General features: G+C 57.3%; 1 protein-coding gene across 2 annotated transcripts; it reads left to right on the top strand.

Moving 5' to 3' along the window:
* The first annotated feature begins 4,431 nt into the window (after positions 1–4,431).
* Positions 4,432–10,998, top strand: PHOSPHO1 (phosphoethanolamine/phosphocholine phosphatase 1). 2 transcript variants are annotated; one of them, XM_031042617.2, is made up of 4 exons: positions 4,432–4,488; positions 6,642–6,744; positions 8,486–8,590; positions 9,159–10,998. In XM_031042617.2, the coding sequence occupies exons 3-4, from the start codon at positions 8,546–8,548 to the stop codon at positions 9,912–9,914; spliced, it is 801 nt and encodes a 266-aa protein (XP_030898477.2). In that variant the 5' UTR covers positions 4,432–4,488; positions 6,642–6,744; positions 8,486–8,545; the 3' UTR covers positions 9,915–10,998. The 2 variants fall into 2 exon arrangements, with proteins under 2 accessions (XP_030898477.2, XP_033926235.1); XM_034070344.1 differs by lacking the exon at positions 4,432–4,488 and adding an exon at positions 5,366–5,485.
* The last annotated feature ends 225 nt before the right edge of the window (positions 10,999–11,223 follow it).

The raw sequence follows: 11,223 nt of genomic DNA, 5'->3' as shown, positions 1-11,223 counted from the left end.
AATTTTCCACCCCAAAGGAAATGCAGCTCTGGGTTGCATTCCCTCTGCTGGAACCCGCCCTGCCCCTGGGCACAGTGTGGAACCAGGCCACAAGGCCCCTGTGGAAGGGCTCTATTAATTATTATCTTCCCCTTGGAGAACTCTGCCCAGGGTTATTCCTGTTTGTTCTAATGGGCCTACACAGCAGCAGTAGCGTTCCCTCCGTTGGTTTGAATCTTGTTTCTGCACAGAGGAGGAATCTGTAACAGCCCTGATGAGCTTGCCATGGAAATACACATTCCTGAAGGAGGTGTCTGCTGTCCCAAAGGGTCACGGAACTCATTTAGCTTCTATAGAGCCAGGCTGAGAGAGCTGGGCTGGTTCTGAAGGGGAGACCTGAGAGCAGCTCCAGTGCCTAAAGGGGCTGCAGGAAACCTGGAGAGGGGCTTGGGACAAGGGATGTAGGGACAGGCCAAGGGGAATGGCTTGAACCTGCCCAAGAGAGGGGAGACTGAGCTGAGCTCTGAGGCAGAAGCTGTTCCCTGGGAGGGTGCTGAGGCGCTGGCACAGGGTGCTCACAGAAGCTGTGGCTGCCCCATCCCTGGCAGTGCTCAAGGCCAGGTTGGACACAGGGGCTTGGAGCAGCTGCTCCAGTGGAAGGAGTCCCTGCCTGTGGCAGGGGTTGGAGCTGGAGGAGCTTTAAGGTCCCTTCTAACCCAAACCTGGCTGGGATTCTGTATATTCACCAATTAGGGTTTTGCCTTTACAGCTGGTGGGGAAATGCCCCATCCCTTTCAGGGAAGTGGGATTGACTTTTGTGCTACAGCACTGGACTGATCAGTGGTGGAAAGATTGGGGTTTGTGTTTGTTTGGGGCTGTTTGGGTGGGTTGGTTGCTTTGTTGGGTTTGGTCCTTTTTAATGCAGCAATAACTCATTAGTGAAGCTTCTTGAGTGCCATGGGAAGGTTGTGAAATGAGTGGTTGCTCCATACGAAAGTCATAGCATGGCTTGTTTCTCACAAGTGCATAGCAAGGATTTCTCCCTACATGAGAAGTTGTGTAACACATGGGAGGAAGGGGGAAGGTTGGGCATGTAGGGAACTGAAATTGCCTTTCTGAACCCCTCTTAATGCCTTTCGATTTCTCATGAGAGCTGATAGTAGCAAGAAGTGAAGGGGATTAAAGCCAGGAGGAAGCTGCAGCACAGACCTGCAGCAGCCAAACTGCTGTGAGCCCCCATCACCAGTAACCCTGAACCGAAAAGCCAGTGGGGATCGGTCCCTGTTGCTCATTTGACCTGAACAAAGGTGAGTGCTGTGGCCAAGTGCTCTTCCTCTTGGCAAGCTCCGGTTGCAGTTTCACCTTCAGCTCTGCCTGTAGTCTGAGGACAATAACCAAGGGGCAGCTGATAGCAGAACACAACTTTGTCCTCAGCCACTCGTGTGCCACTGCCATGCACTGCACGTATGGCAGTTAAAGGCTGTGTGGTGGTGTCATTCAGATTGGTGTTTGGTGTATTCACTCACATTGGTGTTGTATTCACTCAGATTCGTGTTGTATTCACTCAGATTTGTGTTGTATTCACTCAGATTTGTGTTGTATTCACTCAGATTTGTGTTGTATTCACTCAGATTGGTGTTGTACTCACTCACATTGGTGTTGTATTCACTCACATTGGTGTTGTATTCACTCAGATTGGTGTTGTATTCACTCAGATTGGTGTTGTATTCACTCAGATTGGTGTTGCACTTGCAGCTGCAGCCATGCACTGAACTGAGAGCTTACAGCCCATTCCAAACCCGTTTCCAGTTTTGCTTTCCCACCCGGACTCCAGCCTGTCCAAGTTACTTCTTCCCCAATAACTCAGTGCAGGCACTGAAGTGTTTGTGTCCTTGCCCTATCAAATCCTGGCACGCTTCATGCAACCCTTGTGTGCTGTGCGAATGACTTCACACCTTCAGCAGGAAGCCAACTCTCTCAATCAGCTTTGATTCAGGCTCAGAGGAGCGGCTGTAAAGAGACCTTTGCTGTTTGAGGGCTCGCAGTGGTGCCAGGCTGAGTAAATCTGGTGTGTGGCTGTCAGGCGAGTAAATAACCAAGCCTGATGTGCAGGTGTGAACCTGCCTGCCCCGATGTGAGTGAGTGACAGCGGGCGCCAGCACTCTGCTATCTGTGACCCAGACAGCACAGGATCACCATTTCCCCTTTCGGTTCTTAGCTCTTCTGCATCATTTCCTCTCTAAGGTTTTTCAGGCATAGATGGTGGCTGTAATCATAAAGGAGATCACAACCGGTTGCCTCTTTGTGGTTGTGTTTTGCCTACCTACAGGCAGAAAGCTGCGAACACAATAAAACAACAGGGAAGTCTTGCTCATCTCAGAGCATGTTTGTGATCACTTGAGCAAAGCAGGGAATGGGACACAGAGTTTCAGCTGGAGAGGTCTCGGATAATGATCCATAAAATTAGTTCAGACTGAAAAATGATTCCTTCCAAGCAGCCCAAGCATGAAGGTATCAGCTTTCTGTTAAGCCTTAGCTCTCAGTCCAAAGGTCTTGAATGGGACATAGGCTTTCATAACTGTGCTCTGCTTCTTAGGTAGCCCCTGTGATCCCAGCAGGATCCCTGCATCTCCCTTCCACAGCACAGCTCCTACAGGGTGCTGCAAGGAAATGCATCCTATGTGGACAGTGAGGTTGGATTTGCCTTTAGCTGCCCAGGGGCAGAAGGAGAGCACCGAGGAGGCACGTTCCCTAACTGCCCATTCTGTGCTGTAACAGAAGATGATTCATCAGCCATCACCAAGGAAACAGGTCAGAATATGCTGCTTTACCTGGACCCAGGGTTTGGGTTCTTACAGAAACCATGTCTTTAAGTAGTTAATTCATAGGAAAATTCCTGCTTGGCCTGAAATGTTGGCTGGAGTTCTGTGAATACTGAAGCTGCTACCAGAAAACAACTGGGATTTACTATGCAGTGACTCATGGACTGTAAGTAACTCGGTTTAGATGTGTTTTCACTGCTAACAGTAATCCAGCCACTGCCTGCTCTGTACAAAACTGGTGGCAGATTGACACAGAAGAGAAACCCAGGTTAGTTTAAACCAGTGTAACCCGTGGTACATTGTGAGCTGTTGGAGCTCCTGGCTTTTCCCATCCCGCAGAGAGATCGTTCCCTATGGAGCTGCACTTTAATCTATGTCCTTTCTGTTGAGGAGAGCCCTGCAGAGGAGCCGCTGTGTTTTCTAAATGCACTCAGCGACTGGAGGCTGTGATGCGACTTTTGTCACCCATCAGCCTCTTCAGAACCCATTGTGCTGATCAGTGTCAGCTGAGTGACTGGCAGGGGGTTGGAGGCTTTTTAGGCTTGGTTTATGACAAAGGAGACTGAGATTGAACTTACTTCCATGGATGAGAAGAGGATTTCCAGCAGGATGAGGGCAGTGCGCTCTAGGAGAGCTGCAGGTACTGAGAGCATCACCTTGCTCTGCTCAGCAGCACGGTGCTGTGAGCATGGCCAGCGTGTCCTGGGTGGAGATGATCACTATTACCTGGGCATCTCCTGTGCCACCTCAGCAGACACTCATCCCAATCTTGCTGCCTGCATTTCCTGTTTTCTCCATGTTATATAGAACTGAACATATAACATGCGTTGGCTGCTGGTGGGCAGTGACCTAATCACTGCTCTAGTGAGTCCTTATTGGTGACTTTCAATGCTAAATACAAAACCAAAGCCCATGTCTACAGGAGAAACACAGGGAGGCTCCATGGAATGAATGGAGCTCGCTGTTGTTGAGCTCTTGAGGCTTTTCCTGATATTGACCATATAAATATTATTCAACCACCAAAACTCTGTTGCTCTAAAAGACACTTTGTTAGAGAACACTGTTGAGACAGCAGGAAGTGACTGGCTGCAACTGATGGTTCCTTTATCCATGTGCCTTGGAGACTGAGCCACAGGGATAGTAAAGGAAAGCTTTGGTTTTACACAGAGCCCATGGGCACAAGGGGATCTGACACAGATTCCATGGGTAAGCCATAACCCAGCTTGCTCTGTGCGCTGCAGGCTGGAGGTGAAGCAGGGGAGGGATGTGCCACAGGACGGGGGTGCTGCCGGCTCCAGCGCTGGTTGTTGTGTGCTGATGCAACGTCGGTGGTGTGAAAACGGGACCCGCTCCAAGGGAAACGTGCACCGGGGGCTGTGTGGGTGCGGAGCGAGAGCCGCCTGCCTGTCCCGGGAGCGCCAGGAGCCGCTCAGCCCATGCAGCAGGCGCTGTCCTCACTTGCTCTCCACGCTTCTTAACAGTGGAAAATCACTGGGATACGAGGATCGCTCCCTGCCAAGCTCCGTCTGCCATGGTTGGGAATGATCTTTGCCCCACTGCCCGTCGGGGGAAAGGAGATGGGAGGCAGCAGAGAATTTGCTCTTTTGAGGGTCGCGTACCCACTGCTGTGGTTCGAGCACGGCTGCTGGGTTAACAAGAGCTGGTCTAGCTCCGAAGGGGGGAATAGGTAAGGAGAGCAATCATAGCCCACACCGCAGGGGAAGCGGGGTGCGCTCTGCCTCTTTAAACCCCCTGGATGCCTCCGGCTCCATAAGGGATAACACACTTCCCTGGGAGCTGGGCTGGTGCTGAGGAGGCCGCTGCTGTCGGTACATAGAGGAGGGTGTCCTTTAGCAGCAGGGCGAGGCCGAAGGGCTCAGAATAGCAGCGGTTTGGCTGCGCTCAGAGCTCTGACCGGTGCCAGCCTGGGGGCATGGAGAGCTTCGGGTGCCCCAGCTTGAACTCGACGTGGCGGCCCCGGGAGCACGAAACCACAGCGGTTATTTTGCAGAGCTTTGCCCTTTTATTCGCGTCCTTCTATTCTCGAACGCCCTTAATTAAAAGCAAGACAAACCCCAGCCCCTGCCGGGCTCTGAACGACGTGTTCCTAGCGCCGGGCGGCCGAGTCCCCTCCCTGCCGCCCCATAGGCTCGGCTTTGTGCGGTTATCGGCACAAATGAGAGGTCCTGCAAAGCCACCGATACCGCAGCCGGGGGGTGGATGTGGGGCTGCGGGCGCTCCGCTGCCATCACAGCAGCCCCGCTGCCCCCCGCCCGTCCTGGGGAGCGCCGGTCTTGGGCATTGCCTGGGGGCTGCGCCCCCCCGCGGTTTGGGGCAAAATCCCCCCAAAACGGTTAAATTGCATCTTAATGATTGTTTTTACTGATGCTCGGGGGGGGGGGGTGTGAATAAGCGGCCCCTCCTCGCGGGGAAGGGGCGTGTCTCTTCCAGGCCCCGCCCCCTGTGTACGCTCTGGCGCAGCTCTCATTGGCTGGGCGGGCTGTGACGTATGCGGACTGCGGTTGTTCCGCGGGGCTCCGTTTGCGTCGCCTTAAAGGGGCCGCGCTCGGGGCAGCCCCGGCAGCGGCGCTGGCCCCGCCGCACCGCACCGAGCAGCCGCCGGTGTCCGGCCTGAGCAGCGGCCGAGGGGCTGCGGCCGCCGGCACCGGGGCGGTTCCCACCCGGTAAGGAGGCTCCGGGGTTCTTCGGTGCGCGGCGGCACCGGGGCGGCCGCTGCCGGTACCGGGAGGCTCCGAGGAGCCGTGCCCCGGGTGTGGGCTCCGGGAGGTGCCGATCCGCTGCGGCCGGTGCCGGTACCGGTACCGGTACCGGGAGGTGCCGATCCTGCAGCACCCTGCGGGGAGCGGGCGGACGGTGCCGGTACCGGAGGGTCCGTGCGCGGGTCGGGACAGCCGGTACCGGGAGGTGCCTCCCGGTACCGATCGTGCCGTGAGTCCGCCCCGTTGCGGCTGTCACCGGTACCGGAGCCGAGGAGCGCCGGTGCCTGCGCCGGAGCGGCCGCCGCTGTCACTTGGGGCTGGCGCCGGTGCCCTGGAGGGCGCGAGGCCGCGGGATGCGCGCTCCCGGCGGCGGCTCCGGCACCGCTGCGGGGGATCCGGTTTCGGACTCCCCCAGCCCGGCACCCGCAGCGGTTTTGGGGTGAAATCCGCGTGTTTCGGGGTTGTTGGGATCAGCGCAGGGTCGGGAGCAGCCACCGTAAACCCGGCGTGCCCGGGACCAAGTCCCCGTTCCCGGGGGCCTGGGGTGAAGCAGGAGCCGCGGAGCAGGGGAAGGGATGCGGTGGCACCGGGCAGGGCTGACTGAGACCCCCCCCGAGCAGGAGGACTTTATGTCTTGGTTCGCCCTTAACACTGGTCTGGGAGGTGGGCACTTGAGTTTGCCAAAGGTCAGTGGTGAAATTAGGGTGAAAAACGTTAAAATCAGGCAAAAGCTGGGTCTGGGGAGGGGGAGAAAATGCAGCCCCGTGTCCCCTCCGCTATTCCCGGCTCCAGGATCGGGCGCTGATCCCCATGCGCACGGTGGAGGGCGGGGGTGCAGCTCCGCACCGCTCTGCGCGCAGCTTGTCCTGCCCTGAACCCTCCCCGGCCTTAAGGCTGCAGAGATAGCAGGGGTGGGGACGGGAGGATCCCGGGGGGGCTGGAAGGAAAGCTCGGGGGGTCAGGGATAAACCCGGCTGGGAAGTGACCTGGGGCTGAGCCCAGCAGCTCCTTGCTGCTACCCAGCGGGGTTTGCTCCTCACCCTGAGCTCGGTCGGATCCTTTCCTGTTTGATGGGATTAAGGAGCAAATCCCCCTCTCCTGCTCTGTTCCCAACACTCAGGCTTTGCAGGATGGTCGGGAGCGCGGCCGCTTTTCCCTTGGCTTGGAGGGAGTCCCTGTTCTGTGGCCGCTGGACGGACGCGTTCCCGGGAAGCAGCCGCCGGGTGAGTCATCTCCGAGCAGAAATAGCTCTGCTGGGAGCAGGGACACGATCCCTATGGATTCACTTCTCCCTGCTCCGGATGGAGCCGCCTGCGCCATCCCACGGCGCTACCGGTGTGCCCATTGCCGGGACTGCAGTCACGGAGGGCTGGGAGCTTCCTGGGGCAGAGCCAGGGGTTGAGGTCCCACAGCTGAGCTCGTCCTTACTGAGCCCTGGTTTATTAAATCATTCTCAATGCTGGGATCTCCCATTTCTGTATCCTAAGGGGGAAACAGCACATATGGAAAGGGCATCGTTTGCCCTGCAGCCCCCGGAGGCTGGTGGTAAATCCCATCCCGGGTCTTTATTCCTTAAATAACTCTGGTTTAGGTTTTAATGTCTCCTTTGCATAAAAGCAATGCACGTTTGGATGCAGTGAGTTGAGGGCTGGGAGCAGAAAGCAGCTCTTGCAGGGGCATGTTGGGATGCTCTGGTCTCCCACTGGTGGATGGGAGCAGCATTGTCCAAGTGGACATCATGGATTATCATTTTCCTTAGAAATCCCATAGAAAACAGCCCAGCAGCCTCTGTCCTCCCCACTAACTCCTGAAGGGAAGCTGACTCCAGCAGGCTCCATGCAGCTGCAAGGACACTGGGGCAAGGAGCCCAGTGCAGCAACTGGGAGCAGTTGGATTTATCCCTGCTGGGGCTCACGATGCCTTAGGAAGAGCAAAGGGGCCCTGGGGAGCTGCAGGGACCTGTGCCGAGCTGGGTGATGGGCTCCCCAAGGAGGGAGCCAGGAGAGACCAAACTGGTTTTGCTCCAGTTTTGGATGTAGAACCATGGAACCCCAGCCTGGTTTGGGTTGAAGGGACCTCAGCGCTCATCCAGCTCCAAGCCCTGCACGGGCAGGGGCATCTTCCACTGGAGCAAAATGCAAAGAGCTTGGGCCCAAAAGAGCTTTCCCAGTGCAGGTCCCCATTGTCCCATTGCCTGCCCATTCCACGTAGCACAAAGTCTCCTCCTTAAGGCTTCGACCCAAGTTCTCATCAGTGGCAGCTCTTTAGGGCCTAAAAAGAGACCAAAAGGACAATTCCTCTTTCACGGTTGGGCTTTTTCTGTTTCTCTTGCTTCGGACCTGCAATTTGTGGTGGCTGATCCCAGGCTAAATGGAGCATTCCTTGGCTTCAGAAGATGCCTGCAAACACCCCTTGGCTTCTGATGGGGGCTTCTGGTGTCCGGCTGGGAGGCTCCCCAGGTTTCCCACTGCAATTGTGGCTTGTTCTTTCAGCGCAGTCCTGGATCGCGCTGGTGCCCAAAATAGGTTGGTGCTGGGCTCCCGTCCAGCCCCATGGATCCCCCATGGATCACCGGCTGTGAAACCCTTCCTGCTGCACCGCAATGCTCCCAGCCCGGCTGAGCTGTGCTGCTGGTGCCCCTGGCCCAGTGGGTGATGGCTCTGCCGGCTTCATTCCTGGAGGATGCCTCCATTGGAAGACCCATCCTGAACTGGGATCACAGTGGGAAAGTGAGGGCAGGGCTGGAACAGAGTGTGTGGTGCTGGGGTTTATGGCTGAGCCTGCTCTCACATGCAGCAAAGCCCAGGGAATTAAGAGGTCTCAAAAGCATTAAAGGGGCTCTGCAGAGGCTCCTTTAATTCCCCCATTCCCGGGACAAAAGGTCCCGAGTTTGGGAATTGGCTGCAGGACCCGTTTGGTGCCAGACCCATTAACCCCCCCCCCCCCGTTGTTGGTGCCTTGCAGGCAGAGGAGCCCTGAGCGCTGCCTTCAGCGAGACGCTGCCTGCAGAGTGATGCTCTCAGCATGAAAAGGTGCTGTGAGGGTGTGGGGCTGCCATGCCTCTTTAAGGTCAGTGCCATTCGCACCCATTGTCCCCTCTCAGGAGCAGGAATGGGGTCCTCATCCTGCAGGTCTCTAGTCGGGATCATGGGAGCAGCGGGAGGTGCTGCAGGGGCCGTGGTGGCTTTAGGAGGGAGGCTCCGTGCCTGCTTTGGGGGTTAAAGCAGGGCAGGAGGAAGCTCCAAGTTATCCCAGGCTTTGTGGTGCCTACAGAGCCCAACTTGGGGGGGGGGGGGGGGGTTGTGCCCGGGTGATGGAGCAAGAATCAACTTGCAAAGGGTTTTCCTGCAGGGACACGAACCCCTATTTGGGATACCCCTTTGGGATACCCCCCCCACAGTGTCCCCTGCGAGGACGGATGCAGCTCTTGCTCGTCCCAGTGACCCCTTGACTGCAGGAAGGGGATTAGTGCTGACAAAATGAGCTCCTTATAGGCAGGATAAAGGCCTTAGGGCCGGGGTGAGGGACACCAGCAGGGATTAACCCCCCCCCGGAGCCTCACTGGGCTCAGCTGCAGGGGCTGAGCTGGCCCAGGAGCATGGCAGGGCTAACAGTGGGCATCATCCTGCACCCGCAGGGTGTCGGCATGGCCGGTCCGCGGCCGCCCAGGTTCCTGCTGGTCTTTGACTTCGATGAGACCATCATCAATGAGAACAGTGATGAATCCATCGTGCGTGCGGCTCCAGGGCAGGTGCTCCCGGACCACATCCGCCAGACCTTCCGCGAGGGCTTCTACAACGAGTACATGCAGAGGGTGCTGGCCTACATGGGGGACCAGGGCGTCAAGATGGGCGCCTTCAAGAGCGTGTACGAGAGCATCCCGCTGACCCCCGGCATGCCAGACCTCTTCCAGTTCATCTCCAAGCACCACGAGCTCTTCGAGGTCATCCTCATCTCCGACGCCAACATGTTCGGCATCGAGTGCGCCCTGAAGGCTGCCGGGTTCTACTCCCTGTTCCGCAAGGTCTTCAGCAACCCGTCCAGCTTTGACAAGAGGGGTTACCTGACCCTGGGGCCCTACCACAGCCACAAGTGCCTTGACTGCCCGGCCAACATGTGCAAGCGCAAGATCCTGACGGAATACCTGGCGGAGAGAGCGCAGGAGGAGCTGGAGTTCCAGAGGGTTTTCTATGTCGGAGACGGTGCCAACGACTTCTGCCCTGCGGCCGCTTTGACTGCCATGGACGTGGCCTTCCCAAGGAAGGGTTTCCCCATGCACCGCATGGCCCAGGAGATGGAGACGAAGCAGCCGGGAGCCTTCCAGGCCACTGTTGTGCCTTGGGAATCCGCTGCTGAGGTCGCCCACTACCTGCAGGAGCTCCTCAAGAAGTGATGGCTCAGAAGAGACCTGGGTGCGAGGAGAGGATGGGAGAGGCCTGGGGGGGGTCACGCCATGGACCCCCCTGCTCATCAGCACTGCTCGCTTGGCCCCTCCTGGGCTCTTTTCCTGCCTTTCCAGCTCCTTCCTCCCTGCTGATGGAAGCACTTTCTCCAGGTCCCCCTTCCCCATCCAGGTGAAGCCTTCTCTATGCACTCGGACGCCTGCCCGTGGGTGTTTGCCAACACTAAAGGTGATTTGGGGGGGGGGGTTTGGTTTTCGTCCCTTCCCCTTTTGACTTCACAAGGGCAATTCCTGAAGGACCAGGCTGGGCCCTGCACATGCTTCCTCGCACCCTCATCCTCCTCACCCGCCTGGCCTCACCACGAGCTGCCTGCTGCTGCCTTCATCCCTATGCTCGAGGCCCCTGCAATGGAACGCAGGGAATCGGAGCTGCCCGAGCTCCCCCTCTGCATCCCAGCCCTGCTCCTGAGCCTGGTGATGGAGCTGTCATCCCTTGGGGCTCGATTCCCAGAACAGCCCTGACACGAGGAGCAGGAATCCTTTGGGAAGGGGGTACCTTGGAAAACGCCTCCTGCAGCCCATCGGAAGAGGAGGAGCTGCCCTTGCCTTCCACTGCCATCCTCTGATCCAGGGCAGATTCCTCCTCATCCTGAGCCATCATCGGTCACCTCCTCGTGTCCATTGGTTCAAACCAACTCCCCTTGGACCCTGGGGATGAGCTTCCCTCCTGCCCTGGTTCAGAGGTGCTGAGCCTGCCCCGGGAGCTCTGGTGCTGAGCACTTCCCCTGGCATCAGCTCCCCTGCCCCCTGCAGTATTTATGGCCCCTTCCAATTGCACTCTGCAGAGGGGCCCTTCAGCGTTTGCTGCTCCCTGATGTCTCCAGGATGTCTCCACAGCCTTAATGGCCAAAGCATAGGAACCCTGGCACGAACCTGAGCAGTGATAACCAAAGCAGCCCCGAGTTGTTCCTCCTCTTCCTTCATTCCCCCCCCCCCCTCTGTTCTTCCTCCTCTGGACCCCGTTCAACTGTGTGGAACTTAAAGCCATGGAATTAAAGACATGCATATCTATGTATATGGATACAGAGCTCTATATTGCAGAGACACAAGGTGTTTGTAGCCAGGGCATAAACCTGGGTGTGGAACAGCTCCGTACATGTTGCTTTCCCTTCCTTGGGCCAGTGAAAGGGGAAGGATGGGGAAGGATGGGGATGGAGGGGGAGCAGCAGTGTGGGGCCAGGCTGCAAGTGATGCTCTGCGGGAGGGAGCCCCTTGGGTACCCCTTTGGTAGAGGATTGGG

This window comes from Melopsittacus undulatus, chromosome 17 (assembly GCF_012275295.1).
Source record: "Melopsittacus undulatus isolate bMelUnd1 chromosome 17, bMelUnd1.mat.Z, whole genome shotgun sequence".
NCBI lineage: Eukaryota > Metazoa > Chordata > Aves > Psittaciformes > Psittaculidae > Melopsittacus > Melopsittacus undulatus.
This window is presented reverse-complemented; position numbering and strand designations above follow the sequence as displayed.

What these genes read in the sequence shown, in the direction of transcription:
- PHOSPHO1 (XM_031042617.2), top strand. Translation starts at nt 8,546, where the DNA reads ATGAAAAGGTGCTGTGAGGGTGTGGGGCTGCCATGCCTCTTTAAG. An exon ending in GGCTGCCATGCCTCTTTAAG is followed by an intron (nt 8,591 to 9,158) that starts GTCAGTGCCATT and finishes CTGCACCCGCAG; the next exon opens with GGTGTCGGCATGGCCGGTCC.